General features: G+C 43.5%; 1 protein-coding gene and 1 pseudogene across 2 annotated transcripts in view; one reads left to right on the top strand and one right to left on the bottom strand.

Annotated features, from left to right (window-relative positions):
• Window positions 1-27,717, bottom strand: part of LOC149275748 (uncharacterized) — a 179,337-nt pseudogene that overhangs the window by 134,570 nt on the left and 17,050 nt on the right. The gene's annotated exons all lie outside the window — the stretch shown is intronic.
• LOC149275749 (uncharacterized) lies at window positions 1,856-25,304 on the top strand. Its single transcript, XM_089504366.1, has 4 exons — window positions 1,856-1,954; window positions 8,000-9,015; window positions 16,545-16,549; window positions 24,358-25,304. The coding sequence occupies exons 1-4, from the start codon at window positions 1,906-1,908 to the stop codon at window positions 24,992-24,994; spliced, it is 1,707 nt and encodes a 568-aa protein (XP_089360492.1). The 5' UTR covers window positions 1,856-1,905; the 3' UTR covers window positions 24,995-25,304.

Genomic DNA, 27,717 nt, shown 5'->3' with positions numbered 1-27,717 from the left:
AGGGATCGGAAATGGGGAGGAGAGTTTTAACACAAGCCTTATTCTTATTCTTCACAAACATTGGGCTTTGGCTTCTAAGAGGAGGCTAGTCCCCCAAAAAAGGCCAAAAATGGCTCCTTTGGGAGGTTTTAAAAGTCTCCCCAGTTTCCTTATTAATAGTTATTCAAGCAAGAAGGAAGGAGACAGACCAGAATAACTCATATTACCAAGAATGAAGCAAGACTTGGGCACTTCTACCCTTTTACAACTGACTCAGGCTGTATCTGCACTGAAGAAATAATCCAGTTTGAAACCGCTTTAACTCTCCTGGCTCCATTTTGTGGAATCCTGGGATTTGTAGTTTGTTGTGACACTAGAGCTCTCTGGCAGAGAATGTAAAATCCCAGGATTCCATAGCACTGAGTAGTTAAACCAGTGTCTTATTAGTGCCTTATTTATATAGTGCGGATGCAGCCTTCTGGAGAAAAGGGCTGATGATGAGGAAAAGCACTGGGGAACTCTGGGGCTTTCAGCAGATGATTTATTTATTTATGATGCACTCATTTCACATCCAGCTACAGGGACATAACCAGGGCCCTATCAAATTCCCCATCCTCTAATCCTCCAACACTCTAAGAAGGCATGGAGTATCTGTTGTGTAGGGGAGCTGTAGTGAATCTATGCTAGGTCCAGGGGGCTTTGTTTGGTGCAAAGGGAGGAAGGGTTGCCCACCTCTGCATCGGCCCAAAGGAGGCATATGTCACCTGCATATGTCACCATCAGGATGCTGTTCTCTGTGTCTTTGAGTGCTGCAGGGTTTCTTACAGAGCCAATCCTAACCCTGGTCCCTTTTCTCAGGAACTTCATCTCGGCCTCCTTGTACACGGCTTTGGGCCTCTCTTTCTGGAAGTGACCAAGTGCAGGGCCACCAGGACCCCCTGCTCACCTGATGGCCAACAGAGAGGCCAAGCGGAGGGAGTTGGGCTCCAACAGAAATAGGAAGCCGAGGTACAACAGCTCTTTGGTGAGTCACTATCCTATTAGCTTCATCTGTGTCACTTCTGGGTCAATTTATGAAAGGAAGCAAATAATATACTGTCCAAATTTGGCAGAGACAGTCCTGGTTAATCCTCTGTCACCCCACTTATTCAGGGGCTTTTAAAAATGTCCCAGTTGGTCTATCCTCCTCCCACTTTCCCCTTTCTCAGCTCACTTTAGTTCCTGAGTGCAATTGAGTTTGCAGCCTATCAGCTCAAAAGTGGGGAGAGGAGAGGAAAGAAGGAAACTGGATATGGCCCTTCCCAGGAGGCTGAAGCAAAAGCAAACTGCTGTGCCTTTCCTAGCTTCTGTGATCTTCCTCATAAACAACTTTGGCCATCTTCACTGCCTTCTGGGTTGCTTGTCCACATGTGTCTTGTTTTTCCCATCAATGAAATGTTGGGGGCTATGGGAGAATGTCTCTGGATATAAATTGGGGGTGGGCCCAGTGACCCTTAAGCCCAGGTGCTCCCCAGAACTGCTTTATAAAAATGACATTTGCCTCCAAAATGTGGCAAGAAATGTCTAAATGCACCATAAATCTTTGGTGGCTAAATGTACTGTATGTGTTGGTATAGTCAGTATCCTAATCCATCATCAATATCCCAGCCATGGCCTAAATTATATTGTTGGTTATATTGAAAAGATTCAAGACAAACTGGATCTCAAAGGCAGTAGCTTTTTTCTTGCTGACAGCATTTAAAGTTTATTTCCTGGACTGAATTCTAAAGTGATCAAATAATATTTGGATGCATCATGTGCTTTCCTCCCCTTTAGCTTAGTCACTCTCTGGATGAGGGCTATTTTCTGTTGCAGGTGACCTTTGCGGATGTGGCAGTATATTTCACCGAGGATGAATGGAAACTGTTAACGAAGAAGCAGAGACTGATGTACAATCATATAATGATGGAGAATTATGAGAACGTGGCTTCTGTGGGTAAGGAACCGGAATCCACTAGCATTATAGAATCATAGAGTTGGAATAGACCACAAGGGCCATCAGGTTCAACCCTCTTCTGCCATGCAGGAATACACATTCCAAGCATCATCCAGCCTGTGGTTCAAGACCTCCAAAGAAGAGAACTCCACCAAACTCTAAGGGAGTATATTCCACTGTCGAAGAGCTCTTACTGTCCCAAAGTTCCTCCTAATGGTCAGGTGGAACCTCTTTCTCTGTCGTTTGCATCCATTGTGGTGTCTCTTTTTCTCTGTAGCAGCAAAAAGCAAGCTTGCTCCATCCTCAATACGACCCTTTCCAATATTTAAACATGGATATCATATCCGCTGTTAATTTTCTTTTCTCCAGGGTAAACATACCTAGCTCTCTAAGCCGCTCCTTATAGGGCTTGATGGTTTCCAGATCCTTCACCATTTTGGTTGCCCTCCTCTGGGCATGTTCCAACCTGTCAACATCCTTTTTGAATTTCGGAGGCCAGAACTGGACACAGGATTATTCCAAGTAAGGCCTGACCAAAGCAGAATAGAGCAGCACTATTACTTTCCTTGATCTAGAAACTATCCTTGTATTGATGCAGCCTAGAATCACATTGGCCTTTTTAGTTGCCGCATCACACTGTTGGTCCAAGTTCAACTAGTGGTCTACTAGGAGTCCTAGATCCTTTTGAAGCGTAGTTTAATTGTGATAGCAACATCCTGTAGAATATTTGAATTTGAAGTTTAGTGAGGCACTATTGCTCTCCACTTTATAAGGATTCCAAATACTGTATTATAAACTGCCAATTGTCAGAAGCAGGTTCTGTGGTTCATCCAGAATGGTATTGGGGTTTAGGGGGGATTGTTAGTAGTTTAAATGCTAGTAGTTTTAAGTAGTTGGTAAGGATATTGGGGCCTAGAATGGCTTTGGGGAATGGAAGCAGTTGTGGAGGCTATTAACTGCCTGGTCTGTGAACTCTGGGTGGCAGACATGCCCCCAGGGGGAGAGGCGCCTGTGAACGGTAGAAGAAGAAGGCCATAGGTACCTTGGCAGCCGGGCTGTTTAGGGGCTGAAGGGGAGGAAAAGGAAGGAGTGTGAAGGTAGTTAACGACAGAGGGAAAAGGTTTAGACACTTCAGGGACAGCTTAGATGTATTAATGGACCCTTCTGCCTGAGTTTCTCAATAAACCTTTTGGTGGAAGCAAAGGACTTTTTAATTCTGAAACTAAGTTCTGCCCCCAGATATCTCACCAATGCTAGGATTTTGTAGGAAGAAAGCATGGAGATTACCATTTCTCATTGAAATGGTAGCACATCTCTGAGTATGTTTCCTTTTTTGGCCCTCTTCCAGCCTTTTGAGGTTCTGCTTCACTTCCCCAAAGGGATGCAATGGGATACTGAGGCACAAAACTTTATTCCTATTTTCAGGCAATACAATGTGCAGTTTCCCCTGAGATCCCCTGGGGGCCAATGTGACACCCCCAATCCCCAACAGTAGCCCATCCCTGTCTTAGAGATGTCTTAATACTGCTCCATGGTGCTTGATCCTCACCAAAACAACTCCAGGTCCCAGCCCCCTTGCTTTGCCTTTCCCAATGAGTAATTTGTATATGGATTATCCTGCCTTTCTCAACAAATGAGCCTCAAAATGTCCCTTTTATGCATCACATAAATGGGTGTGTGTCTGTGATAGAGAGAAGGAGCGAATGTGAAAAACAGAAAGGCAGGAAAGAGATGGTGAAGGTGAAATACTGAAGCAGTGCAGATGGGCAAGAGGAAAGGTTGGAGAGCGGAGGGAAAAAGGGAAGGGGATCAGGCTTAAGAGGGGGATGAAATGCACAGATATAGGATGGGGGACACCTGGCTGAATGAAACTACATGTGAAAGGGATCTAGGAGTCCAAGTAAACCACAAGTTGAACATGAGTCAACAGTGTGATGTGGCAGCTAACAAGGCCAATGTGATTTTAGGTTGCATCAATAGAAGTATAGTGTCAGGATCAAGGGAAGTAATAGTGCCATGGTATTCTGCTTTGGTCAGGCCTCACCTGGAATATTATGTCCAGTTCTGGGCACCACAATTCAAAAAGGACGTGGAGAAACTGGAGCATGTCCAAAGGAGGGCGACTAAAATGGTGCAGGATTTGAAACTATGAGGAACGACTTAGGTAACTAGGGATGTTTAGACTGGAGAAGAGAAGGTTAGCCCTGTTTAAATATTTGAAGGAATGTCAAGCTTGTTTTCTGTTGCTCCAGAGACTAGAACACAGAACAATGGATGCAAACTGCAGTAAAAGAGATTCCACTTCAACATTAGAAGGAACTTCCTGACAGTAAGGTCTGTTCATAAAATAGCCACAAAACAACGATAGCATCTAACTGACACACAGTAAAACAACAAAACGGTTAAAACTGAATTTGGGACAAATAAAAACATCATTTAAAATGCACAGTTGTGATCAGAAGTGGAATTTTTCCTTAAGTTCTTTACAAGAGGTCAGCTGGGTAAGCCTGCCGGAAGGGATCCGTCTTAAGTCCTTTCTTGAAAACATCCAAGGTGGTGTTAAGATGGATCTCCTCCGGCAAGTTGCTCCATAACTTGGGGGCCATGGCTGTGTACGCTCTGTGAGAAGTTGTTCTTAGCCTGACCTTTGGGTAATCTAATAGATTCTTCCCAGATGTTCTGAGAGTGAGGGGCGGATGGTGTAGGGAGAGGCGTTCCCTCAAGTAGCTCAGGCCCAAGCCATGTAGGGCTTTAAAGGTAATAAGCAACGCTTGGTATTGCGCCGGAAGCTAATTGGCAGCCAATGTAGGGATACTGGTGTTATATGGTCTGACCTAGATGTTCTGGTGACCAATCTGGCTGCCACGTTTTCAACTAACTAAAGCTTCCGAACTTGGTACAAAGGTAGCCCCATGTAGAGCAGTGAACTTAAGAAATGAACTTGAAATCAGGCCCTTGTTTTCATACATATTAAGGGTTCCATTTAGCAATTATGAGCAATGTCTATGAAGAGAAGAAAGGGTGACACAAAAATTCTTTTTTCTCTCATGTTTCTTTTCCAACCTGAGCTTTCTTAGCTCTGTGGTTGATTCCAGAGGCCCTTTGTCACTCGAAATGCTGGAGTCTGGGAAGGACACACACAAGTGCTATGCTTTTAGGGGAATTTCATGCTTAGCTCAAAGGAGAGATTGAGGCAACAGTGACCTCGGGATTCATCCCAACTATACCAGGCCCAGAAGCACACAGAACTCCAGAGGCATTTCAGATAGGTTTTTGTGTTTTATTTAGGGGAAAAGCAAAATACATGCACGCACAAACAGATATACACATATAGGTGTTCACACACCACATGCAAGAACTAGGTAACAAAGGTGGGAGTGGTAATTGTGTAAGGCTTTGCTAATGGTAATACGTTACCTAGATGGATCTTGATTCCAATTGCTGAGGGTCCAGAATGGGGAGAGAAGTCAGTAACTGCTATAGCAAATGAGGCTGGTGAGTGTAGTGAGGTGTTTAGCAATGTAAACCAACGGAGTGTAAGTCTGCAAATGGACTGATGCTGAAGAACAGCCAGTTGGGGATGATATTTATACTGAAATTGTTGCTTGGGGGCAGAAACCGACCATTCAAAAAGGTGTAAATTGCTTTAGGATGTTTCCTGGGTGGGAAAAGAATTGTCTGAAACTGAATTAAATGAAATGGGTGCTTGGTGGAAATACTTCAGCCAAAAAGGATTGTCACACCGGCTCTTAGGTCCTTCTTGGCTCTGAATTCTGGTCCCATTCAAAGCCAATGTATAGCACAGTCTGAAGCCGACACTCCCAGAGTTCAATAATTTTTTTTAATCTTTATTGAAATTATTTACAACATAAAAAGGGCAGTACCAAAACATTTCCAAATTCTTATTCCAATATTTCTTAACCCTCCCCTCCCCCACCCCACCCCCTCACTTTCTATTTCACTTACTGCTTATTTATTAGCTATAAAATCTCTATTTCTAGAAAATCTATCATCCTTACTTCCTTATCTCATCGTCTTTCATTCTATTTTGCTTAAATCCTAAGTTTATACAATAATTGACTCTATATCAATAATTCTACACAGCAATGGTATCACCTATCTAACATGATTTCCCTTCACTCCTTATTACCTTATTTAACCTTTCCCTTTTGAAACAATTCTCTTATTCTCAGCCAAATTAAATTATCTTCTTCTCGCGTTTCATCTTTTAATTTCAAAGTTATGGTATCCATTTCTATGATTTCTAGACACTTTCCTAACCAATGGTCCACTTTAGGTACTTCCTTATTTCTCCAGACTTTGGCAATTGTTATTCTGGCAGCGGTGATTAAATATAATAATGGTTTCAATTTTGGTCTTAAATCCTTATTTTCTACAATGTTTAAAAGACAGAGCTCCGGGACCAGAGGGAATTCCAATTGTATAATTATTTCAATTTTCTTGTGTACTTCTCTCCAGAATTTTTTTATCAGAGGACAACTCCACCACATGTGGAAAAACCTTCCCGTAATTCGTTCACATTTCCAACATTTTCCTCTATCTTTTTTATATATTTTCGCTAATCTATTCGGTGTCATATACCATCTGTGCATCATTTTGTAAAAATTTTCTTTTAGATCCATACACAATGTAAATTTTAAATCCTGTCCCCAAGCTCTTTTCCACGCCTCGTACTGTATGTTCTTCCCTATGTTCTGTGCCCATACAATCATACAATGCTTAATTTGTTCTTGTTCCAATTCAAGCCTCAAAATTAGATTATAGAAATTTGTTATTTTTTTCTTATCCTTATCCATCCATATTACATCTAATTCTGTTTCTTTAACGTTATACCAACATTTTTTCTGTCTGCTTTATATTTTTCCGTTAATTGGTAATATAAATACCAATCTATTTTAATTCCCTCTTTTAGCATTTCTTCCCTAGATTTCATTGTAATTTTCCCCTCTATTATCTTTACATAATCTTTATATTTTAGCCAATCTCTTCCCTCAATTCTGCCCTTCTTTAATACTGCTTCATGAGGAGAAGCCCACTCTGGTAACTTTGTATAATATTTTTCCTTGTATTTTGTCCATACTTTATATAATGCTTTCCTTACAATATGCTCTTTGAATTCCTTGTTTAATTCAACTTTATTCCACCACATGTAGGCGTGCCACCCGTATCTTAGATTAAATCCCTCTAAATCTAATAATTGCTCATCCTTTAATTCCACCCATTTTGTTATCCATTCCAAGCAACATGCATAAAAATATAATTTCAAATTTGGCATCCCTAATCCTCCTCTTTCTTTGCTGTCCGTTAATATTGTCCAATTGATTCTGGCTTTCCTTCTTGCCCACACAGAGTTCAATAATAACATAGCAGAGTACAGTAGCAAATCTCCAGATATAGGCATTGGCAATGCATTAACCACTTTCCACACTTAAAAATAACTCACAGACACAGTTGATTTCCTCCATGTCCTTGGAGGTTCTTTAGCTTGAGTTGCAATAGAAAACAAATATGTACCAGCTCTCCTCTCTGACTTTCATCAACTTCACAATCTCTTGTACACACAACTCCAACCCACATCAATCCACATGTGAGCTGTATACTGTATTTGTTGTGAGTCATCTCCTGGTGCCACACATCATGAAGCATCCTCTGCAGTTAGCTTGCATCATTTCATGTGCTCTGACTCAAGACTCTATGGCAGTCTCACAGGAAATGATGCCACTTTTCAATCAAAGTATTTTTACATATATATATTGGAATATTTTTCAAATGCCTGACTATCTGCTTCTACTGATTTCCTCATGACAGTTCCCCTTCAATTTCTTCTTTGGTAGCTCCGACTAAGGATACAGTCATTATATGGATTTGGGGCATCCAGAACAGGGTCATGTTCAGTTCACTCACACCAACATTATTAATTTAATCTCAGATAGGGAGGGATGAACGTGGGGCTAAATCTTGGGGTAACCCTTTCCTCTCTTAACACTGAGATTCAGTCTTGTCTGTCCTTGTCCTCCTTTACAGAAGAATTTGTCACTCACGAGAGAGTCCACACAGGAGAGAAGCCATGCAAATGCCAGCATTGTGGGAAATGTTTTTCTTCAAAGTCAGACCTACTGAGACATCAGAGAGTCCACACAGGAGAGAAGCCACATAAATGCCAGCATTGTGGGAAATGTTTTTCTTCCAAGTCAGACCTAGTGAGACATCAGAGAATCCACACAGGAGAGAAGCCATACAAATGCCAGCATTGTGGGAAAGGTTTTTCTCAGAAGTCACACCTATTGGCACATAAGAGACTCCACACAGGAGAGAAGCCATACAAATGCCAGCATTGTGGGAAATGTTTTTATCGGATGTCAAGCCTCCTGATACATCAGAGAGTCCACACAGGAGAGAAGCCATACAAATGCCAGCATTGTGGGAAATGTTTTTATCGGATGTCAAGCCTCCTGATACATCAGAGAGTCCACACAGGAGAGAAGCCATACAAATGCCAGCATTGTGGGAAATGTTTTGCCTACATGTCAGTCCTTGTCATGCATCGAAGAGTCCACACAGGAGAGAAGCCATACAAATGCCAGGATTGTGGGAAATGTTTTTCTTCCAAGTCATACCTATTGGCACATCAGAGAGTCCACACAGGAGAGAACCCAAACAAATGCCAGGATTGTGGGAAATGTTTTTATTTGAAGGGAGTCTTAGTAAGACATCAGAGAGTCCACACAGGAGAGAAGCCATACAAATGCCAGCATTGTGGAAAATGTTTCTCTCAGAAGGCACACCTAGTGATACATCAGAGAATCCACACAGGAGAGAAGCCATACAAATGCCAGCATTGTGGGAAAGGTTTTTCTCGGAAGTCATACCTAGTGACACATAAGAAAGTCCACACAGGAGAGAAGCCATTCAAGTGCCAGCATTGTGGGAAAGGTTTTTCTCGGAGGTCACACATAGTGAGACATCAGAGAGTCCACACAGGAGAGAAGCCATACAAATGCCAGCATTGTGGGAAATGTTTTACTTCAAAGTCACACCAAGTGAGACATAAAAGAATCCACACAGAAGAAAAGCCACACAAATCCCAGCAGTGAACTAACGAGAAGTCAAGAAGGAATACAAAAAAGATATGTTCTATCCAGTTGTGATAAGAAAAACCCTTGTGATTTTTTGTGTTAGGTTTGTCTGTCCATATGTCTGTTTTAAATTTATATTGTGTTAAGTTTAGGTTTTTATTGTTTTTAGTATAGATCATTGCTTTTAATTATAAACTTGGCTGGGGATTATGGGTTGTGGTATAGGTTAGCTAGATAGAGGGGTGGGATTTGTTGTAGCCGGCTAGAATAGTAATGGGAATGATAGCATTTGGGATTTGTGGGATGTTGGCTGAAGAATGTTGTGGGTTGATGTTAGCAGAAAGGGGGCTAGTTTCTGGGAATGGCAAAAGGGGCTTTGTTACCTGTGGGGCATAGACTGTGGGAATTGGAGGTGGGGCTATGTTTGGAAGAGGGTGGAGGTTTAGGTTTTGGGGTTTTAATGTATTCTTTGGCTTGGGGAGGGCAGTTCTGACTGAAATCTGAATTTCTGACTATGTGTTCTCAATAAAGTTCTTTGCTATTTCAGCACACTGTACTCTGATGCACATAAGTTCAGAATTTGCACAAAACTGACACTTTGTTCTCTCTTCAGTCCTCAGCTCCGTTCCCAGCCACAAGAAGCAAACACACACACACACACACACACACACACCAACATACCAACATAGACAGACAGAGCTGTATGTACAAAGCAAAGCCTTCCTTTCCTGCCTTTCCCTCCTGAGTCTAGCTTATTATCTTGGGCTGCATTCTGACCTCCTCCAACTCTCCTCAGACGGAGGGAGGGAGGGAGGGAGGGAGGGAGGGAGGGAGGGAGGGGAGGCTGCTGAACCCCTGGCGCACTCCTTCCCTTCCTTCAAAGGCCACCAGCGGAATAAGGAGCACCAGCAGCAAAGCCTTGGCTATTCCTCCAAATGCTATGGAGGGAGCTTTGGGGGCATGTGTGCATGTGCAGCCTCAGCCCCTGAAGCCATTGCTTCTCTAATAGTCCTCTATTCTGAGGGAGGGAGGGAAGTGGGGGGAGCCTTCGTTCGTTCGGAGGTATGTCTGGAGGGTCTTCTGGAGGATCCTTTGGGGGGGGTTATAAGAAGAAAGAAAACCCCTCTGATCTCTTCCCCCCCCCCCAAACAAAGGCAGGGGCCCTGCCAGGCCTCCTTTCCCTCCCTCCCTCCTCTCCTTCCTTCCTTCCCCTCCCCTTCCTTGGGGATTCCTTGATGCTCAGGTACATAGGGGGGCTTATTACGAGTAAAGGAGTTAGGGGGACCCTTAGGGAGAGGCATGGCCATGGGGGAAGGGGGCAGGGTGGTCCAAAAACAGAAAGAGCTTTGAGGACTGCCCTCCCTCCTGGAAAGTGGGGCAGAGACAGACCCTCCTTTCTGATTACTCATTTGGGGAGAAATTTGGCTTGGCTAGGCCCTCCTTTTTGCTTTCCAGGAAGGGGGTACCCTTTTCATCTCTGGGAGGGGGCTGAGATGGGGTTCAGCAGAAGGGAGGCCCCCAGTCAAAAGATTTTTGTGACAAATAAAAAGCATCACACAGGAGAGGGTTCAAGAGCATTGGAAACAACTTTTTTTTTGGGGGGGGGGAGGAGTTTTCCTGGGGTCCTAGGGGAAGGGGGCTCTGTCTGGGGGAGAGAGAAGAGCCCAAATCTAGGCCAAAGCCAAGAGGAGGCAGACAGAGGGACCTCAAAGCCCCTTCTGGGGAGAGGAACATCCCCCTGGCAACCTGCAAACTAGGCATAGAAGCCCACAGGATCCGTATTAGGCAGACACACACATTCCAAATATATACCTTTCCCTTCACAACAACCCTGCAGAGGAGGGTCAACAGAGAGACCCTCAGTACCAGAAAGATTGTCTCCCCCCACTTCTGGGAATATGCTGAAAGGGCCTTGGACCCCTTGATGGGATTTAGGTTAAAGGAGGAGAAGGAAGAAAGGAAAGAGGGAAACTGCCAAGGGAAGAGAAACATAAAGGGGGTCCTGAGGTGGAGGGGAAACATCTGGGAACCGATCCAGTCGCCTGCTCCCCGGAGTCCATTATGAGAACCTTCCACAGCTCACTGTGACGCTTTAAATGGCCATTTTGTAGATAAAATCTCTCAGATAAGAGCCAATTTAGACTCCGATGTTATTGCAGAAGCTATAGGTGAGGTGTCCAGTGACTCTGTGAATAAGATCATACTGGATCAAACTGAATCTGTGAGTATCAAGGATGTTGACAAGCTCCTTGGAAGTGTGAAGAAGACAACTTGCCCTCTTGAACATTGCCCTTCATGGCTGGTCCTCCAAGGAGGAGATGCACTTAGAACTCACCTGAGATATATTATAGATGCATCTCTTATGGAGGGCTATTTTCCATCTTGCTTAAAAGAAGCGGTGAAACGGCAGCTTCTGAAGAAGCCCTCTCTATATCTCTTGGACGTGAACAATTACAGACCGGCCTCCCATCTTAAAATTTCTAAGCAAGGTGATGAGAGGGCAGTTGCTCTTCAAGTCTAAGCAGTCTTGGATGAAACAGATTATCTAGACCCATTTCAAACTGGCTTCAGGATGCGATACGGAGTCGAGACTGCTATAGTCGCCTTAGTAGATGATCTCTGCTTGAATATTGACAGATGAAGTGTGACCCTGTTGATCCTTTTGGATCTCTCAGTGGCTTTCAATACCATCGATCATGGCATCCTTCTGGAAAGCCTGAGGGAATTGGGGTTCGGGGGCACTGCATTGGGCAGATTCCAGATGGTGATGCTTGGGGAAAGTTGCTTCTCCTAAAGGGAGCTTGAATTTGGCATCCCGCAGAGTGCCATCCTGTCCCCAATGCTCTTTAACATCTACATGAAACCTCTGGGAGAGATCATCTGGGGTGCTATCAGTTGCTGGTGACACCCGGATATCTCTCTCCATGCTGCATACCTCAGCGTCAACAAAGGAAGGCATCTCCCCTCTGAATGAATGTCTTGAGAAAGTAATGGGCTGTATGAGGAAAAACAGATTAAAACTGAATCCAGATAAAACAGAATTACTTGTTGTTGAATATCCTAATCCAGGTATGGAGGTTTGTCAACCGGTCCTGGACAGGGCCACACTTTCCCTAAAGGACGGTATTTGCAGTTTGGGGGTGCTCCTGGAACCGTCGCTCCAGATGTCAACTCAGATAGATGCTATGGCCAAGAGTGCCTGTTATCAGTTTCAGTTGATACACCAACTGCGTCCCTTCCTGGAACCTGAAGACCTAGAAACTATGCGCTGGTAATCTCACGTCTTGACTTCTGCAATGCGGTCTACAAAGGGCTACCCTTCAACCAAGTCCGGAAACTTCATCTAATTCAAAATATGGCAGCCAAAGTGGTCACTGGAAGATCTAGAGGTGACCATATTAAACCTATAATAAAGTCTCTTCACTAGTTGCCTGTTAATTTCTGGGAACAATACAAAATCTTGGTTATAACCTTTAAAGCCCTTCATGGCTTGGGTCCAGCTTACTTATGGGATCCCCTTTTCCCATACAATCCGCCCCACACATTGAGGGCATCTGGTAAAGTCTTACTATTAAAAAGTAGGCTGGCTGCATTTACCCAGAGGACCTCCTCTTCTGTCACTTCCAAGTTCAGAAATAGCCTCTGGAAGAGATCTCATATATCACCAGTCTTTAAGGCTTTAAAAAGGCAACCAAGACGTATCTCTTTCCAGCAATCTCCTATAAATTTAATTAATTGTTCAACAACTGCTCTAACTGCCTCTGCCCTTGTAATGATCTCCTGTGGTCCAAGAAGCCAAACTGCAGCCCTCTTATGGCTCTTAGCCCAGCAGACTCTTAAATTCCTGAAATCACGCTGCCATCATCCAGTGAATTATAAAAGGACTTCCCTTAACCTACACTGGGACCAGTTAAGGAACCTTATTTCTCCTCCTTTACTGATTTTCCAAGCATCAACCGAGCCAAGACATGTGTAAAAGAAGTGTCAAGTAGTAGATACTCTAAGGAGTTATTTATTATAAATAGCAAAATATAACTAAAATACAAGTCCTACAAGATATAAAGAATCTTGCAGGTACAATATTTGTAAGTATATAATATTCAGTTCATATAAGCTATTAAAAAACCAAATAAACCCAAACGTACAATTCTGAGACTAACTTCCAAGATCCGCTCTTTAACTCTCTCTCTCTCAATCTCCAACCGACACAATTCCCCCAACTGTCTCTTGGTCTCTCAGGCCTTATATCTCCTTCTCACGGAAGCTTCCAGAAGAACCTTTATCTTGCTCTCTGATTGGTCAAGTGAGCCTTCCGTAGCAGTGATGTCATTCTCCGTTTGCATAAACCTCCCTTTACTGCCTGAAGAAGACCTCCATTGACTGGAGCCCTGTTATTACAACAACAACAACAACAACAACAACAACAACACTTCTTTTCCTTGGAAGAGATTCACAACTATCCCTTCTTTCCTGGCTGGGAAGAATAGGAGGATTCCAGAGGTTCCCATTTCCACTAAGATTAGGAGCTCCCAAATTTCCATGGAAGAGGTTTCCTAAGGCATGTGCCAGGACAGAGTGGAAAACAGGGGGTTCATCATGGGTGAATTACCGTTTGTAGCTGAACCTGGGGCTCAGGGTCCCTAAGAAAAGGAGGTGCCCAGCCGCCACCCCCACCCCGAATCCCCTGAGCCTCCAGGAGAGCAAGACTCAGGGAAGGGACAGTCTGTGATGGACTCAGAGTCCGTCGGGGCAAACCTTGAGGGCCCTTTCCCAAAAGCTGACCAGAGATTGGTTTCAGGGACTGGCATTTTCCTCTCAGAGGACAGTCAGGATCTCAAAGACCACTCCCCATTTTGGATTTTGTTTTTTGACTGTGCTGCCCTCAGTGGAGACTTGCTTACTCCTAAGGTGCCATGGAGGTGAGCATGGAACGTATAGGGAAGATGGCTTTTGCAGTCTTTTCCACCATTGAGCTTACCTTGTCAAAAGAGAGCAGGAAAGTAACCGGGGGGAGAAATCAAAGTCCCTCATTTGCTTCCATAAGCTCCCCCTGAAGCTTTTCCCAGCATGCCCTAGTCCTCAGTCTCCCTCCCAGGCTCCACCGTTTCCTAGAGAGATGGAAACCTTCAAGGGAGAGTCCTTGGGGCTCAAGCCAAGCTCTCCTCTGCTTCCCCAAGGCCTCCTTCTCCATCCACTGCTGGTCTTTGGAAAGGAGACCTAGACTGCTCTTGGGAAAGTTACTTTTGGGGGGACAGGGACTCTCAAAACCTCTCAGTCTCACTCTAACATTAAGTATGTCAAATATCTCTATTAAGAAAAAGACTGAATCTCCATGACTAGTGCTATGTTTCATACTCTTGGGATGGGCAGCCAGGAAAACAGAATGCTTCAAAGAATTCAAAGGTTTATTGGATGGAGATAGAAGTGTAAGATGCCTTAAAATCATATGTTTTGAATCAGACAGCATCAAAGGGGGCTCTAATACTTTTACAGGACAGAATCTGGATAGACACTTCCTCCAAACAAAAAGTATTTCACATTTCCATTTCTCTCTTTTCTGGAAATGCTGATGCCTCAAAGGCTGGATCCTAAGCAAAACAGAGATAAAGTTTGAACTGCAATTCAGAGGTCAAGGTTTGTATGTGGTTTCTGATGCAATTTACTATTTTCAAAGTCCAACTGTATAAATGATTTAATTTTTTTAAAAAAAATTGTTATAATTTTAATCCCTTTGCATTGTTTTGAATTTGTACTGTATTAAATTTGCTGTTAGCCACCCTGAGTCCCTATATTGGGAGAAAGGATGGATGTATATAGATAAATAAACTGGAGATCCCTTGAAGATCCATGGGTTTCTTGGTGTAAATAGCCCTCCACCAATAGAGACACAGACTGTCCAGAATTGCTAGGGGTCATTTTTGGCACCTGGGTTGTATCTCCATTGCCCAAACCTAGCACTTTGACACCACGAAGCTTCCAGGACTCAGTCCAACAGAATCCTGGGATTTCATCTTTCAGGTACTTAGAATTATATAGCAACTCATGAAGGACTGCACTGGGGCTCTCTACCAAGCATCCAGTTCTAAGCACCCCATTCCCAGGTTTCTCTAGGGTGGATCCACAGCCGGTAACATGGCACCAAACTGCTACAATTGGATAATATATATAGGACTTTGGTTGCCTACTTTCTGGTGTCCCTCCATCTCTCTTGTAGGGTTGTGAATTCAGGTCCTGAGGTTTGTGACCTAAAACCTAGGACCTGGGGCAGGGCCTCTAGAGATCTCATTCAACCTAATGCATAAATTACAAACCACAGTCGCTCACAGTTTGTCATTCAAATCTACTCAATATACTTTCCTGTGTAGAAATGAAGAGAGAAATTTTTAAAGGTCTGTTCCCAGATCAAGGGGAAATGAGAGAATTATTCTTTCTCACTTGCTTGGAGAGACAGGATAAAAAGTGTGAAGTCGAAGGCTTTCATGGCCGGCTTCCATAGGTTTTTGTGGGTTTTTTGGGCTATGTGGTCACGTTCTAGAAGAGTGTCTTCTGATGTTCATCTTCAGAGATGCCAGCCACAGATGCTGATGAAATGTCAGGAAGAATCTCTTCTAGAACATGGCCACATAGTCCCAAAAGTCCACAAAAAACTAAGGATAAAAAGCATTTAATTTAGTCTCCTTCTTTATAGGCAGATGGTGAATGCAGAGTATAGTAGTGAGCCCTTGTACCACCACAACTGAGAGAAAGCAAGAAACTAAACCAATCCATAGACCCCCCGCAATTTTTCTAGTTGAAGAAACCAATTAACTAAGCCTCGTAAATTATAATAAGCTACTGCTCTCACATCACCTCTGACCTTTCCTCTTTCCTGGAATTGGGCAACCTCCAAAATGGAGAAGAGGCAGCCTCATCTCCTGTCTGAAGATCATGCATGAAAACCAGGCCCTGATGTATCGTATCTTTACTGCCACGTGTAAAAAGGGCAAGGAAAAACACCTGTTACAGGAGAAGAAAGCAAATAAAACCTGATCCTTTCTGGTCTAGGTTTAGGTCCTGGGCAAAAGAAAGGAAACCAGGATTTGACTTGGGAGTTAGCGAATGTTGTGTGGCCTGCCCTGGGGCCTCCCTGGGGACCAAATCCATCACCCTTCTCTTCCCCCTCAGTCAGCATTCTCACAAAGGAACCAAATTTAGGGGTCTCCCATCGGCATCTTGAGGCACCCACCTTTCCTTTCCTTTCCTGGCAAGGAAACCCAGGAGCCCTTCTTCCTAAGCAGCCAATGACCAAACCCACCAGCCTTCTAGAACCCTATTCAGGCTCCAAGCCAACCGCTAACAATGGTCCAAGTTCAGGGCTGCTTTATTTGTCTGGCTGAATGCTAGGGAATTCTGGGAACTGTAGTTTTGTGAGATATTTAGTCTTCTGTGTCAGACAGCTCAGATGCCATGATAAACTAAAATTCCCATGATTCCCAAGCACTGAACTAGGGCAGTTAAAGTGGTTTATTTCTGCAAACTGGATTATTTCTGCAATGTGTTTTTGACCTTGTTACTATTTGGACGTCCACAAGGCTCTGTGGGTTTGAAGGGAAGATTCATGAACATCATCATCATCATCATCATCATCATTTCTGCAGTGTTTTTGAACCAGATCTGAGAGAGCCCTGCAGCCTAGATCTGGCCAAATCCCAAATATTGCCCTCTCAGGATAGCCTGGAGATATTAACCTTTAAGGACCAGAGCTCCTCAAAGGCTGAGAGACCCTCCTGGACCTAGAGCAGCCTCAAAGGAAGGGGTCCCATTGAATGGGGGGCCCATGTCTTTCTGAGTCTGTGGGTCCAGAGGAAGAGGACTGTTTTCCAGGACCCTCTTCCTAACCTCACAAGGCAGCTCTTAGCATTTGCCCAACACTGCTCTTGAACATGCAAAGATCAGGCAAGCAAGATCTGCTTTGGTGTTTGCAAAAAAAGATGGAAAAACAATGGGCCCTTGGTATTCTTTGGGATTTGGTTTGGATAGCAAAATCCATGGGTGCTCAAGTCCCATTATATAAAGTGGGTGACCTTGGGTAAGTCACACTCTCTCAGCTCAGAGGAAGACCAATGGCCAGCTGGAAGGCATACAACACACACACACACAAACACACATCTACATGATGGAAATGGCATTCATTCTGGGCCATGAAACCCACTGTGAGGGAACCTTGGGCAGCAGACACTCTCTCAGCCTCAGAGGAAGACAAAGGGCAAAGTGGAAGGCAAACCTGAAGGCAAGGAAACCCTGGGAATAGGGTCACTAGACATGAGTTCAAGGCACGCAGCACACTCCCAACCCCCAAGGCACACTCTCTCAGCCTCAAAGGATAGCAATGGCAGACCCTCTACAACAAAACCTACAAAGAAACTCCTGTGACAGTGTTGCCTTGGGGTCCCCAGAAAGGAATTGAAGGGACACAACACTACCCCAAAGTCTGGGAGGAAAAGGAGAAAGAAGGCTTAGAGGAAGGCTTAGAGGAGGAGGAGGAGGAGGAGGAAGGGGAGGAGGAGGAGGAGGAAGGCTTAGAAGAAGGACCTGAGGAGGAAGAGCAGGAGAAGGAGGAGAAAGGCTCAGAGGAAGGGCCGGAGGAGGTGGAGGAGGAAGAGGAAGGCCTTACAGGAAGGGCCTGAGGAAGAGGAGGAAGGCTTAGAGGAAGAGCCTAAGGAGGAGGAAGGCTTAGAGGAAGAGCCTAAGGAGGAGGAAGAGCAGAGAGACCTGTGGAGTATTCTGCAGAGGAAGAAGAAGGAGAAGAAGAAGGGGCTCCTGAGCATACGCAGAGGCCTCTGGGGGAGAAGCCACCGGGAGAAATCTCCTGGTTGTAACTTATTATTACTATTATTAGTAGTACCATTAGTATTATTAAATTTTACTTATTTATAAAGACATGGAAATACGTATTTATAAAGAGTATCTCAGTGAGTCTCTATATTATATCATCAGGAAAGATTTTAGGTGTTGTTAAGGTTTGGAAATGCTGTTTGGGGTCCCTTCTGACTTTGGGGCCCTTTCAGCCTCCATTTTGGGTTCCCTGAAGGCCTCCAACTGCCAAGCGCTCAGGCAGAGGTGGCCATTTTGTGTTTTGGCATCCATTTTGTCTTCCAGTGGCCATTTAGTGCTCCGGAGGCCATTTTGTGCTGCTTGTGACTGTGGCTAATAATGTTCCAGAACCTTCTCTGAGCCTCAGTTGAACAGAGGCCTCTCTTTCTCTCCTGAGGCTCCAGAGTCAGAAGGAGGCCAGGCTCCTTGGGCCAAAAGGAAGGAAGTGTGTCTCTTTTCTGAGAGGGTTTTCTTACACAGCTCTGCTTCTTCTGGGGAACATGGGTTTTAAAAGGGATCTGAAATGGGGAGGAGAGTTTTAACACAAGCCTTATTCTTATTCTTCTTCACAAACATTGGGCTTTGGTTCCTAAGAGGAGGCTTGTCCCCCCAAAAAGGCGAAAAGTGGCTCCTTTGGGAGGTTTTAAAAGCCTCTCCAGTTTCCTTATTAATAGATTTTCAGGGAAGAAGGAAGGAGGCAGACCAGAATAACTCATTTTACCAAGAATGAAACAAACAAACATACAAACAAACAAGAACAAGAAAAATAAGGATTAGACAGAAAAGCAAACTGCTTTTATTTAAAAAAGCAAAACCATTCTTAACAGGATAAAAGTACGAATTGGATGCTTCTATCCTTTATAACCGACTGAGGCTGTATCTGAACTACAGAAATAATCTGGTTGGAAAGCACTTTTTTTCTTTTGTAATTTATTTATAAACAATCCTTTACAAACAAAAATGAAAAAACATACCAAGATATTTGCATAACAAATACAGCTACAACACCAAAAAAGTACAAATACCTATAACATAGACATACAACATGCAATAAATAACATCCTGATATACAAAACTGTCAGAACTGTACTATTCAGTTACTTCCAAGATAAGCTAAGATGACCCTTTTATTTAATTTACTTAAATTCCTACAAGGTATCGATACGTGTTAAACCTCTAATGTTCAAGTAGACTTTCCATATGATATCTGGGATCGTAAATTAATAATTAGTATTACAAAATAAATCAAAGCATGACCAGTCCTCTTTAGTTTTCTCACCTGGTTTATCCCTCATGATTGCAGTTAAAATGTCCAATCCCTTTGCTTCTCTTAGTTTAATTATCCACTCCGCTATTTTAGGAATTTGGATGTTTTTCCAATACTGTGAGGGACCATCTACAAAATTAGTCTGGGAAATCTTTTAGCTACTTCCTTTTTCAGTTTACATGTCATATTGAGCAAAAAGATCAAAGGGTTTAAAGGTATTTCTTCCTGTAAATGCCATCAAAGAAAACCATTATCCTGAAACATGGAAACAAGCTAATATAACTTTGCTGTTAAAAGAAGATAGAGATGCAACTGAGGTAAAGAGCTATAGGCTAATTTCCTTATGAGATATGGATTATAAATTATTTTCTATGATTTTGGCCCATAGACTCAAAAAAGGCCTTAAACACTGGATTCTTAAGGACAAGTCAGAGATAACATTCAAAACGTCTGAAATATAATTGAATATTTTCAAAGGCACAACGAAAAAACACTTATCTTTTTAGAAAAGGCCTTCAATAACCTAGGATGGGATATGTTATTTGCGACACTTGAAAAATGGAAATAGGAGCTTCTTATTATAGATGGATAAAGGCAATGTATAAAGATCAAAGACTAATTATTAACTATAAAAACCAAAAGAGTTTAAAATTTCTAAAGGTAAATGGCAAGCTTTCCCACTATCACCCTTTTTCTTCATTCTGATCCTAGAAGCACTGAATAATAGGATAGGATTAGACAATAAGATCAATGGGATAAAAATTAAAAACAACTGAGTTTAAAATGAGAGTCTTTACAGACGACATTTGTATTCCCTGGAGAACCCAGAAAAGAGCACAAGGCAATTGATGGATGTAATAGTGGGATTGGAATATGTTTCATGACTAAAAGTAAACAGAGACAAAACAACATTAATAACAAAAAATATGGGGAAAAGGAAGAATAAATCCTGGAAGAAATTAGTGGATTTAAAGTGGGAAATAAAGTTAAATATCTAGGAATCAATTTAAGAAATACAAACTCAGATCTATTTCACAATAACTATGAGACACATGGAAGGAAATCAGAAAAGACCTAGAAAAATGGGGGGAATTACACTTATTGCTATTAGGAAAAATATCACTGATCCAAATGAGTTTCCTTCCTGAAATACTGTTTCTGTTCCAAGCGATACCCATCATCCAGAATGAAAGACCATTGAATCCATGGCAAAAAGAAATCTCAACATTTATTTGGAATAAAAAAAAGAGCCAGGATCATAACAAAAATACTTTGTGATGACAAAAGTAGAGGAGGGCTGGGTTTACCAAACTTAAAACTTTATTATGCTGCTTGTTGTTTAGATTGGATTAGAGAATGGGTTCTGTCAGAGAATGAACAATTATTATGTCTGGAGGGTGAACATTTAAGATTTGGGTGGCATGGATACCTAATTTACGGTAAAGAGAAAGTTCATAAAGAAAGCACAAATCATTTCGTAAGAAAAGCTCTATTGAAGATCTGGGGAAAAACAAGTGTAGAATATGTCCAAAAATACCTTTATGGTTTTTGCCGCATGAGGCTCTTTTTGGGAGGAAATGCATCCAGAAAACTAAATGTTTAAGATACAAGGATGTCCTGAAAGAATCGCAAGGAAAGCTAGAGATCAAAACACAAGAAGAACCTAAAGAATCTGGCCTAGATTGTCACTGGTATCTTCATCGTCAAATGAGGGAAAGGATTAAAATAGATGTGAAATTAGAAGGAATACAAAATGCAAAATGGGAATTGTGGAAGCCATGCTCCATGGTCCTTCCATGCCTGATGAGAGTGTTGGGTGCGAGGCATTGGAGAAGCATCCAGCTGTGTTTCTCTAGCCAGAAGCCAAAGGAAGGCATTCTCCTCTGAGGGCCACTGGGGAGGTCAGGAGGTTTCAGCAGATGATGCGCTCATTTCACATCTAGCTACAGGGACATAGCCAGGGTCCTCTCCAATTCCCCATCCCCTGACCTCCCTCCACTCTCACAAGGCATGGAGTGTCAGGACCATGGTGAACAGGTCTGAGGAAATGACAGGCATGTGGCCACTAGGTGGAGCTGTTGTGGAAGTCATTGACAGCTCTAGTGGCAGTTAGATGTGTCAGCATTGAAACAGTGCATCATTGGAATGTTGATGCAACTGTCAACTGTCATTCTCAACTGTCACTGAGGAAGAGTCAGACAGTGTGTGCCTCAGAGTGTGTTGTTACTGGTGTGGATGGTGGAGGGTGTCGATGTATATAGTGTTGTACACAGTGGAACTTCTTATAGGAATAAAAGCCTCATCTGAGAGAAGATTACAGTGTCTCTTTGCTCACTGAAAAAGCGACAGGTGTTTCTTCAGCTCACAATCTACTGACTACAGTCAAGGTGGAGAATCTGATGCCATACGTTAACGTGTTGCCTCACGTGCTGCGCAATATAGCAACATCAAAAGCATTTTAACATGGAGTATCTGTTGTGTACGGCAGCTGCAGTGAATCTATGCTAGGTCCATGGGGCTTTGTTTGGTGCAGAGAGAGGAAGGGCATACCCATCTCTGCATTGGCCCAAAGGAGGCATATGTCACCTGCGTATCTTACTAGCAGCATGCTCTTCTCTGTGTCTTTGAGTGATGTAGGGTTTCTTGAGAAACCAAGCCTAACCCTAGTCTCTTTTCTCAGGAACTTCATCTCAGCCTCCTTCTACACAGCTTTGTGAAATATTTTGCTGGAAGAGACCAAGTGCAGGGCCACCAGGACCCCTTTCCCACCTAATGGCCAACACAGAGGCCAAGCAGAGGGAGTTGGGCTCAAAGAAAAAGAGGCTGTCGAAGTACAACTCTTTGGTGAGTTGACATCCTATTAGTTTCATTTGTGTCACTGCTGGGCCAGCTCATAAAAACAAGTGGAGAACATCTTGTCCCACTTTGGCAGAGAAAGTCCTGGTTAATCCTCTGTCACCCCACTTTTTCAGTGGCTTTCAAAAATGTCCCGGTTTCTCTCTCCTCCTCCCACTTTACCCCTTCTCCTCATCTCTTTTGGGTTGCTGCAAAGTGACTTCCAAGGGGTTTGCACCCCATCAACTCAAAAAGGGGGAGAGGAGAGAAGTTGCCAGGGTCTTCCCTTGCCAGGAGGCTGAGGCAAAACCAAACTGCTGTGCCCTTCCCCTCTATTGTAAACCGCTCGGATTCCCAGTCATTGGGTGGTATATAAATAAAACCTATTATTATTATTATTATTATTATTATTATTATTATTATTAGTGTGATCTTCCTCCTAAACAACCTTGGCCATACTCACCACCTTCTGGTGTTGCTTGTCCCCATGTGCCTTGCTTTTCCATCTGTGAAATGTAGAGGATATGGGAGACCACCTCTGGATCTAAATTGGGGGTGGGCCCAGTGTCCCTCAAGTCCAGAGTGCTCCCCAGAACTGTATCCCAGCCATGGCCTAAATTATATTTTTTATTATATTGTATATTATATTGAAAGTATTCAAGACAATCTGATCTCAAAGGTAGTAGCTTTTTGTTTGCTAACAGAATTTAAAGTTTATTTCCTGGACTGAATTCTGAAGTGATGAAATAATATTTGGATGCACCATGTGCTTTCCTCCCCTTTTGTTTAGTCACTCTCTGGATGAGGACTATTTTCTATTTCAGGTGACCTTTGCAGATGTGGCAGTATATTTCTCTGAGGATGAATGGAATCTGTTGACGAAGAAACAGAAACATTTGTACAATTATGTAATGATGAACAATTATGAGAATGTGGCTTCTGTAGGTAAGGAACCTGAATCCATTGCTCTTTCTACAAAGACTGAGGTCCCTTTCATACTATATTATCATGTCACTATGGTTCCACTAGAATTATAGAATCATAGAGTTGGAATAGACCACAAGGGCCATCTAATTCAACCCCTACTGCCATGCAGGAATACACATTCAAATCACCCCCAAGAGATGGCCACCTAGCCTCTCTTTAAAGACCTCCACCAAACTCTAAGGGAGTATATTCCACTGTCAAAGAGCTCTCACTGTCATGAAGTTCCTCCTAATGTTTAGGTGGAACCTCTCTCCCTGTGGCTTGCATCCATTGTGGTGTCTCCTTTTCTCTGTAGCAACAAAAAGCAAGGCTGCTCCTTGTACAACATGACACCCTTTCAAATATTTAAACATGGATATCATATCCACTCTTTATCTTCTTTTCTCCAGGCTAAACATAACCACCTCTCTAAGCTGCTCCTCATAGAGCTTGATGGTTTCCAGACCCTTCACCACTTTGGTTGCCCTCCTTTGCACATGCTCCAATTTGTCAACATCCTTTTTGAATTGTGGGGCCCAGAACTGGACCCAGGATTATTCCAAGTGAGGCCTGACCAAAGCAGAATAGAGTGGCACTATTACTTCCCTTGATCTAGAAACTATTCTTGCATAGATGCAGCCTAGAATCACATGGGCCTTTGTAGCTGCCGCATCACACTGTTGGCCCATGTTCAACTTGCAGTCTACTAGGAGTCCTAGATCCCTTTCAAGCCTAGTTTAATTGTGATAGCAACATTCTGTAGAATATTTGAATCTGTAGTTCAGTGAAGCACTATTGCTCTCCAGTTTCTAAGGATTGTAAATACCCCATCTTAAACTGCCAATTCTAGGATTTTATGGGAAGTAGCCATGGAGATTAATGCATTTCACACCCAAATGGTACTCAGCACATTCCTGAGCAGGTTTCCTACCTTTTTTGGCCCCTCTTCAATCCTTTTAAGGGGGAAAGACCTCCCTTGGCCCTGCAATGGCACAGAGAGGGCCCAACAGTGGCAAAATGGCCTCCACTTCCCCAAAGGGATGCTGTTGGATGTTGGGGGCAAAATATTATTTCATTTCTCCCCCTTCCAGGCAATACAATGGGGGGTTGCCCCTGAGATCTCCTCCAAACCCCATCAGTACTCCATGCCTGTCTTATAGATTTTTTAAGGTTGCTCCCTGGCACTTGACCCTCATCAAAATTGGTGTCCAGGTCCCAGCCCCATTATTCTGACTTTGACAATGAATTATTGGGATCTGACTCCAACTTAATTTAATATCAAATAGGGGGGAGTAAACATAGGGCTAAATCTTGGGCTAACACTTTTCTCTCTTTGATATTCAGTACTATCTGTCATTATCCTTCTTTACAGAAGAACTTGTCAGTCATGAGAGAGTCCATACAGGAGAGAAGCCATACAAATGCCAGCATTGTGGGAAAGGTTTTTCTTGGAAGTCAGACCTATTGAAACATCAGAGAATCCACACAGGAGAGAAGCCATACAAATGCCAGCATTGTGCGAAATGTTTTTCTTTCAAGTCAAACCTATTGAAACACCAGAGAATCCACACAGGAGAGAAGCCATACAAATGCCAGCATTGTGAGAAATGTTTTTCTTGGAAGTTAAGCCTAATGACACACCAGAGAATCCACACAGGAGAGAAGCCATTTAAATGCCAGCATTGTGGGAAATGTTTTTCTCGGCAGTCAAGCCTATTGACACACCAGAGAATCCACACAGGAGAGAAGCCATACAAATGCCAGCATTGTGAGAAATGTTTTTCTTGGAAGTTAAGCCTAATGACACACCAGAGAATCCACACAGGAGAGAAGCCATACAAATGCCAGCATTGTGGGAAATCTTTTTCTCGGCAGTCAAGCCTAGTGACACACCAGAGCGTCCACACAGGAGAGAAGCCATACAAATGCCAGCATTGTGGGAAATGTTTTTCGTGGAGGTCAGGCCTATTCAATCACCAGAGAGGCTACACAGGAGAGGAGCCACACACATCCAAGCAGTGAAGGAACATTATTTTTGTTTTTTAATAATCTTTATTAAATTTTACAATAAAAAGTACAGAAATCAAGAAGATTGACAAAATTTCAAATAAAGTTTTAAAGTTATGGTTTGTTAAGTTTAGGTTTTAATTGCTACTAGTACTGGTTTTAGTTAGTTAGAGGGGGGCTGGGATTTGTTGCAGCTATCTAGAATAGCAATGATAGCATTTGGAATTTGTGGGATTTTAGCCAAAGAAAGTTGGGGACCGGTAGTAACAGAAAGGGAGCTAGTTTCTTCAAATGTCTGGGGCAGGGAGAGATTGTGTGTGAGAGAAGGATGGCAAAGTGGGGCTCATAGTGGGGGATAGATGGTGGGGATTGTAGGTGGGGGCTAGGTTTGGTAGAAGATGGAGTTTTAGGTTTTGAGGTTTCAATATATTCTGGCAGTTCTGGCTTAAACATATTTCTGATATGTGTTTTCAATAAAGGTCTTTGCTGTTTCAACACACTGGATTCTTTGATGCACAGAATTTGTGAATATGCACAAAACTGACACTTTCTTCTCTCCTCAATCCTCAGCTCCATTCCCAGCTGTAAGAACAGCAGAGAGAAACACACATCTATCTATCTATCTATCTATCTATCTATCTATCTATCTATCTATCTATGTGTATATACAGTATACACAGAGAGACTGTTTCCAAAGCAAAGCCTTCCTTTCCTGCCTTTCCTGGGCTCCATTGCAGCCTCTTCAAAATCTCCTCAAAAGAAGGGAGGGAGGGAGGGAGGGAGGGGAGGCTGCTGGACCCCAGTACACTCCTTCCTGTCGCGGCAAGGAGAGGCAGAGACAGGAATGGGGGTGCACAAGACTCCTCACAAGCTTGCCTCTCAGCTAGGCTTCTGGCTGGGCCTTTTATTGTCATCTTGCTTACTTCCGTCCATTGTCTTCCTTACAATCATTGATGATAGCCTTGCTCCTAGGTCATCTGACTGGCATGACAGGTGCGTGATCAGTGCATGCTTGGTGCGTGCTCTTGAGGCAAGGAAGCAGGATATGGAGACCAGCTAAGCCAGCCGAATCAACATGGGCTTATCTATCTAATTATGGATAAAGCATTGTCATCTTGAGAGAGGGTCGAAGTCCTATGGTTTGCCAGTAGAACTGCCACGTCTCAATCTTGATGAGCATTGCTATCCTGAGAGAGGGTCACAACCCCACGGTTTTACCCATGGGGTTGCCACACCTTCCCTTCCCTCAAAGGCCGCCAGTGGAATAACAGCAGCAGCAGTAAGGCCCTGGTGATCCCTGTACATGATCAGAAGGGGCCTTTGGATGTATGTGCGCATGCGCAGTCTCAGACCTGAAGCCATTGCTGCCCTCACAGTCTGTTCTGAGGGATGGAAATGGGGGACAACCCTCGTTCCTTTAGAACAATGGCTTGAGGATCTTCTGGGGGGGGGGGTTGGGGATAACAAGAAGGAAGGAAGCCCCTTTTTCCTCAAAGAAAGGCAGGGGGGGGTACCAGGCCTCCTCGCCCTCTTTCCATCCCTGCCTCCTCGGAGGAGGACTCCTTGGTGCCCAGATACTTAGGGGGTTATTATGAGAAAAGAGGGCGGAGGTCCCTTAGAGAGAGACATGGCCATGGAGGGGATCATAATCCAAATATACAAAGGTCTTTGAGGAGCACCCTCCCTCCTGGAAAGTGGAGCAGAGGAAAGACCCTGGAATAATGGGTCCAGTTCTGGGCACCATAATTTAAAAAGGATGTGGAGAAAGTGGAGCATGTCCAAAGGAGTGTGAATAAAATGATGAAGGGTCTGAAACCATGACCTATGAAGAACACCTTAGCAAACTGGGGGTGTTCAGCCTGTAGAAGAGACGGTTAAGAGGTGATATGATAGCCCTGTTTCTTGAAGGGATGTAATCTTGAGAAGGGAGGAAGCTTGTTTTCTAATGCTCCAGAGACTTGGACCCGGAACAATGGATGCAAGCTCCAGGAAAAGAGATTTCACCTCAACATTAGGAAGAAGGATCTGACAGTAAGAGCTGTTCGACACTGGAACACACTCCTTCCTCAGAGTGCAGTCGAGTCTCCTTCCTCAGAGGTCTTTAAACAGAGCCTGGATGGCCATCTGTCGGTGATGCTTTGATTGAGATTTCCTGCATGGCATAATAGGGTTGGACTGGCTGGCCGTTGTGGTCTCTTCCAACTCTACGATTCTATGATTCTATGAGTACATACATTATAGCCCCCAGAATTCCAAAGCATGGAGCCATCAATCTGCATTAATCCTACAGTGTAGGTGCCGCTTTATTATCTGTCTTTTATTGCCCTTTGTCCATATGAGTAAGAAGGGGAATGGCCTCTGCCTGCATTGAGATCCTTCACTATCATCTTAACTGAGAAGCTCTACAGACCACCCCTAAGGGACGGCCTGCAGTCGCCCCTTTTTGCGATGGATCAGGGCTGTGGCAGGCTCACCCTGTGGCCCTGATCTGGCCTTTCAAGGGTGCGAAAAGGAGCCGCAAAAAGCAGCTCCTTTTTGCGCCCTCAAAAGGGCACCATAGCCACATTGCCACAGCTATGCAGCCCTTATTTGGGGCTGCGTCATGTGGAGCAGCACATGGCATCAGAGCGTCCTGGGAAGCAGAGTTGGGCATGCATCGTGAGGACACTATGCCCTGACACCGCCCCTATGCCGGCCTTAATGGCCAGTGTGTACAGGGCCTGAGTAACATCAGAGGC

This window comes from Sceloporus occidentalis, unplaced genomic scaffold, assembly GCF_023333645.1.
Source record: "Sceloporus occidentalis isolate IW3139 unplaced genomic scaffold, rSceOcc1.0.p SCAF_268, whole genome shotgun sequence".
NCBI lineage: Eukaryota > Metazoa > Chordata > Lepidosauria > Squamata > Phrynosomatidae > Sceloporus > Sceloporus occidentalis.
The sequence above is the reverse complement of the archived record's forward strand: the minus strand, read 5'-3'. Positions and strand labels throughout refer to the sequence as shown.

Excerpts from the sequence above, each read along its gene's own strand:
- LOC149275749 (XM_089504366.1), top strand. The coding sequence starts at position 1,906 with ATGTACAATCATATAATGATGGAGAATTATGAGAACGTGGCTTCTGTG. Across the intron at positions 1,955-7,999 it reads TGAGAACGTGGCTTCTGTGG|AAGAATTTGTCACTCACGAG; the intron begins GTAAGGAACCGG and ends CCTCCTTTACAG.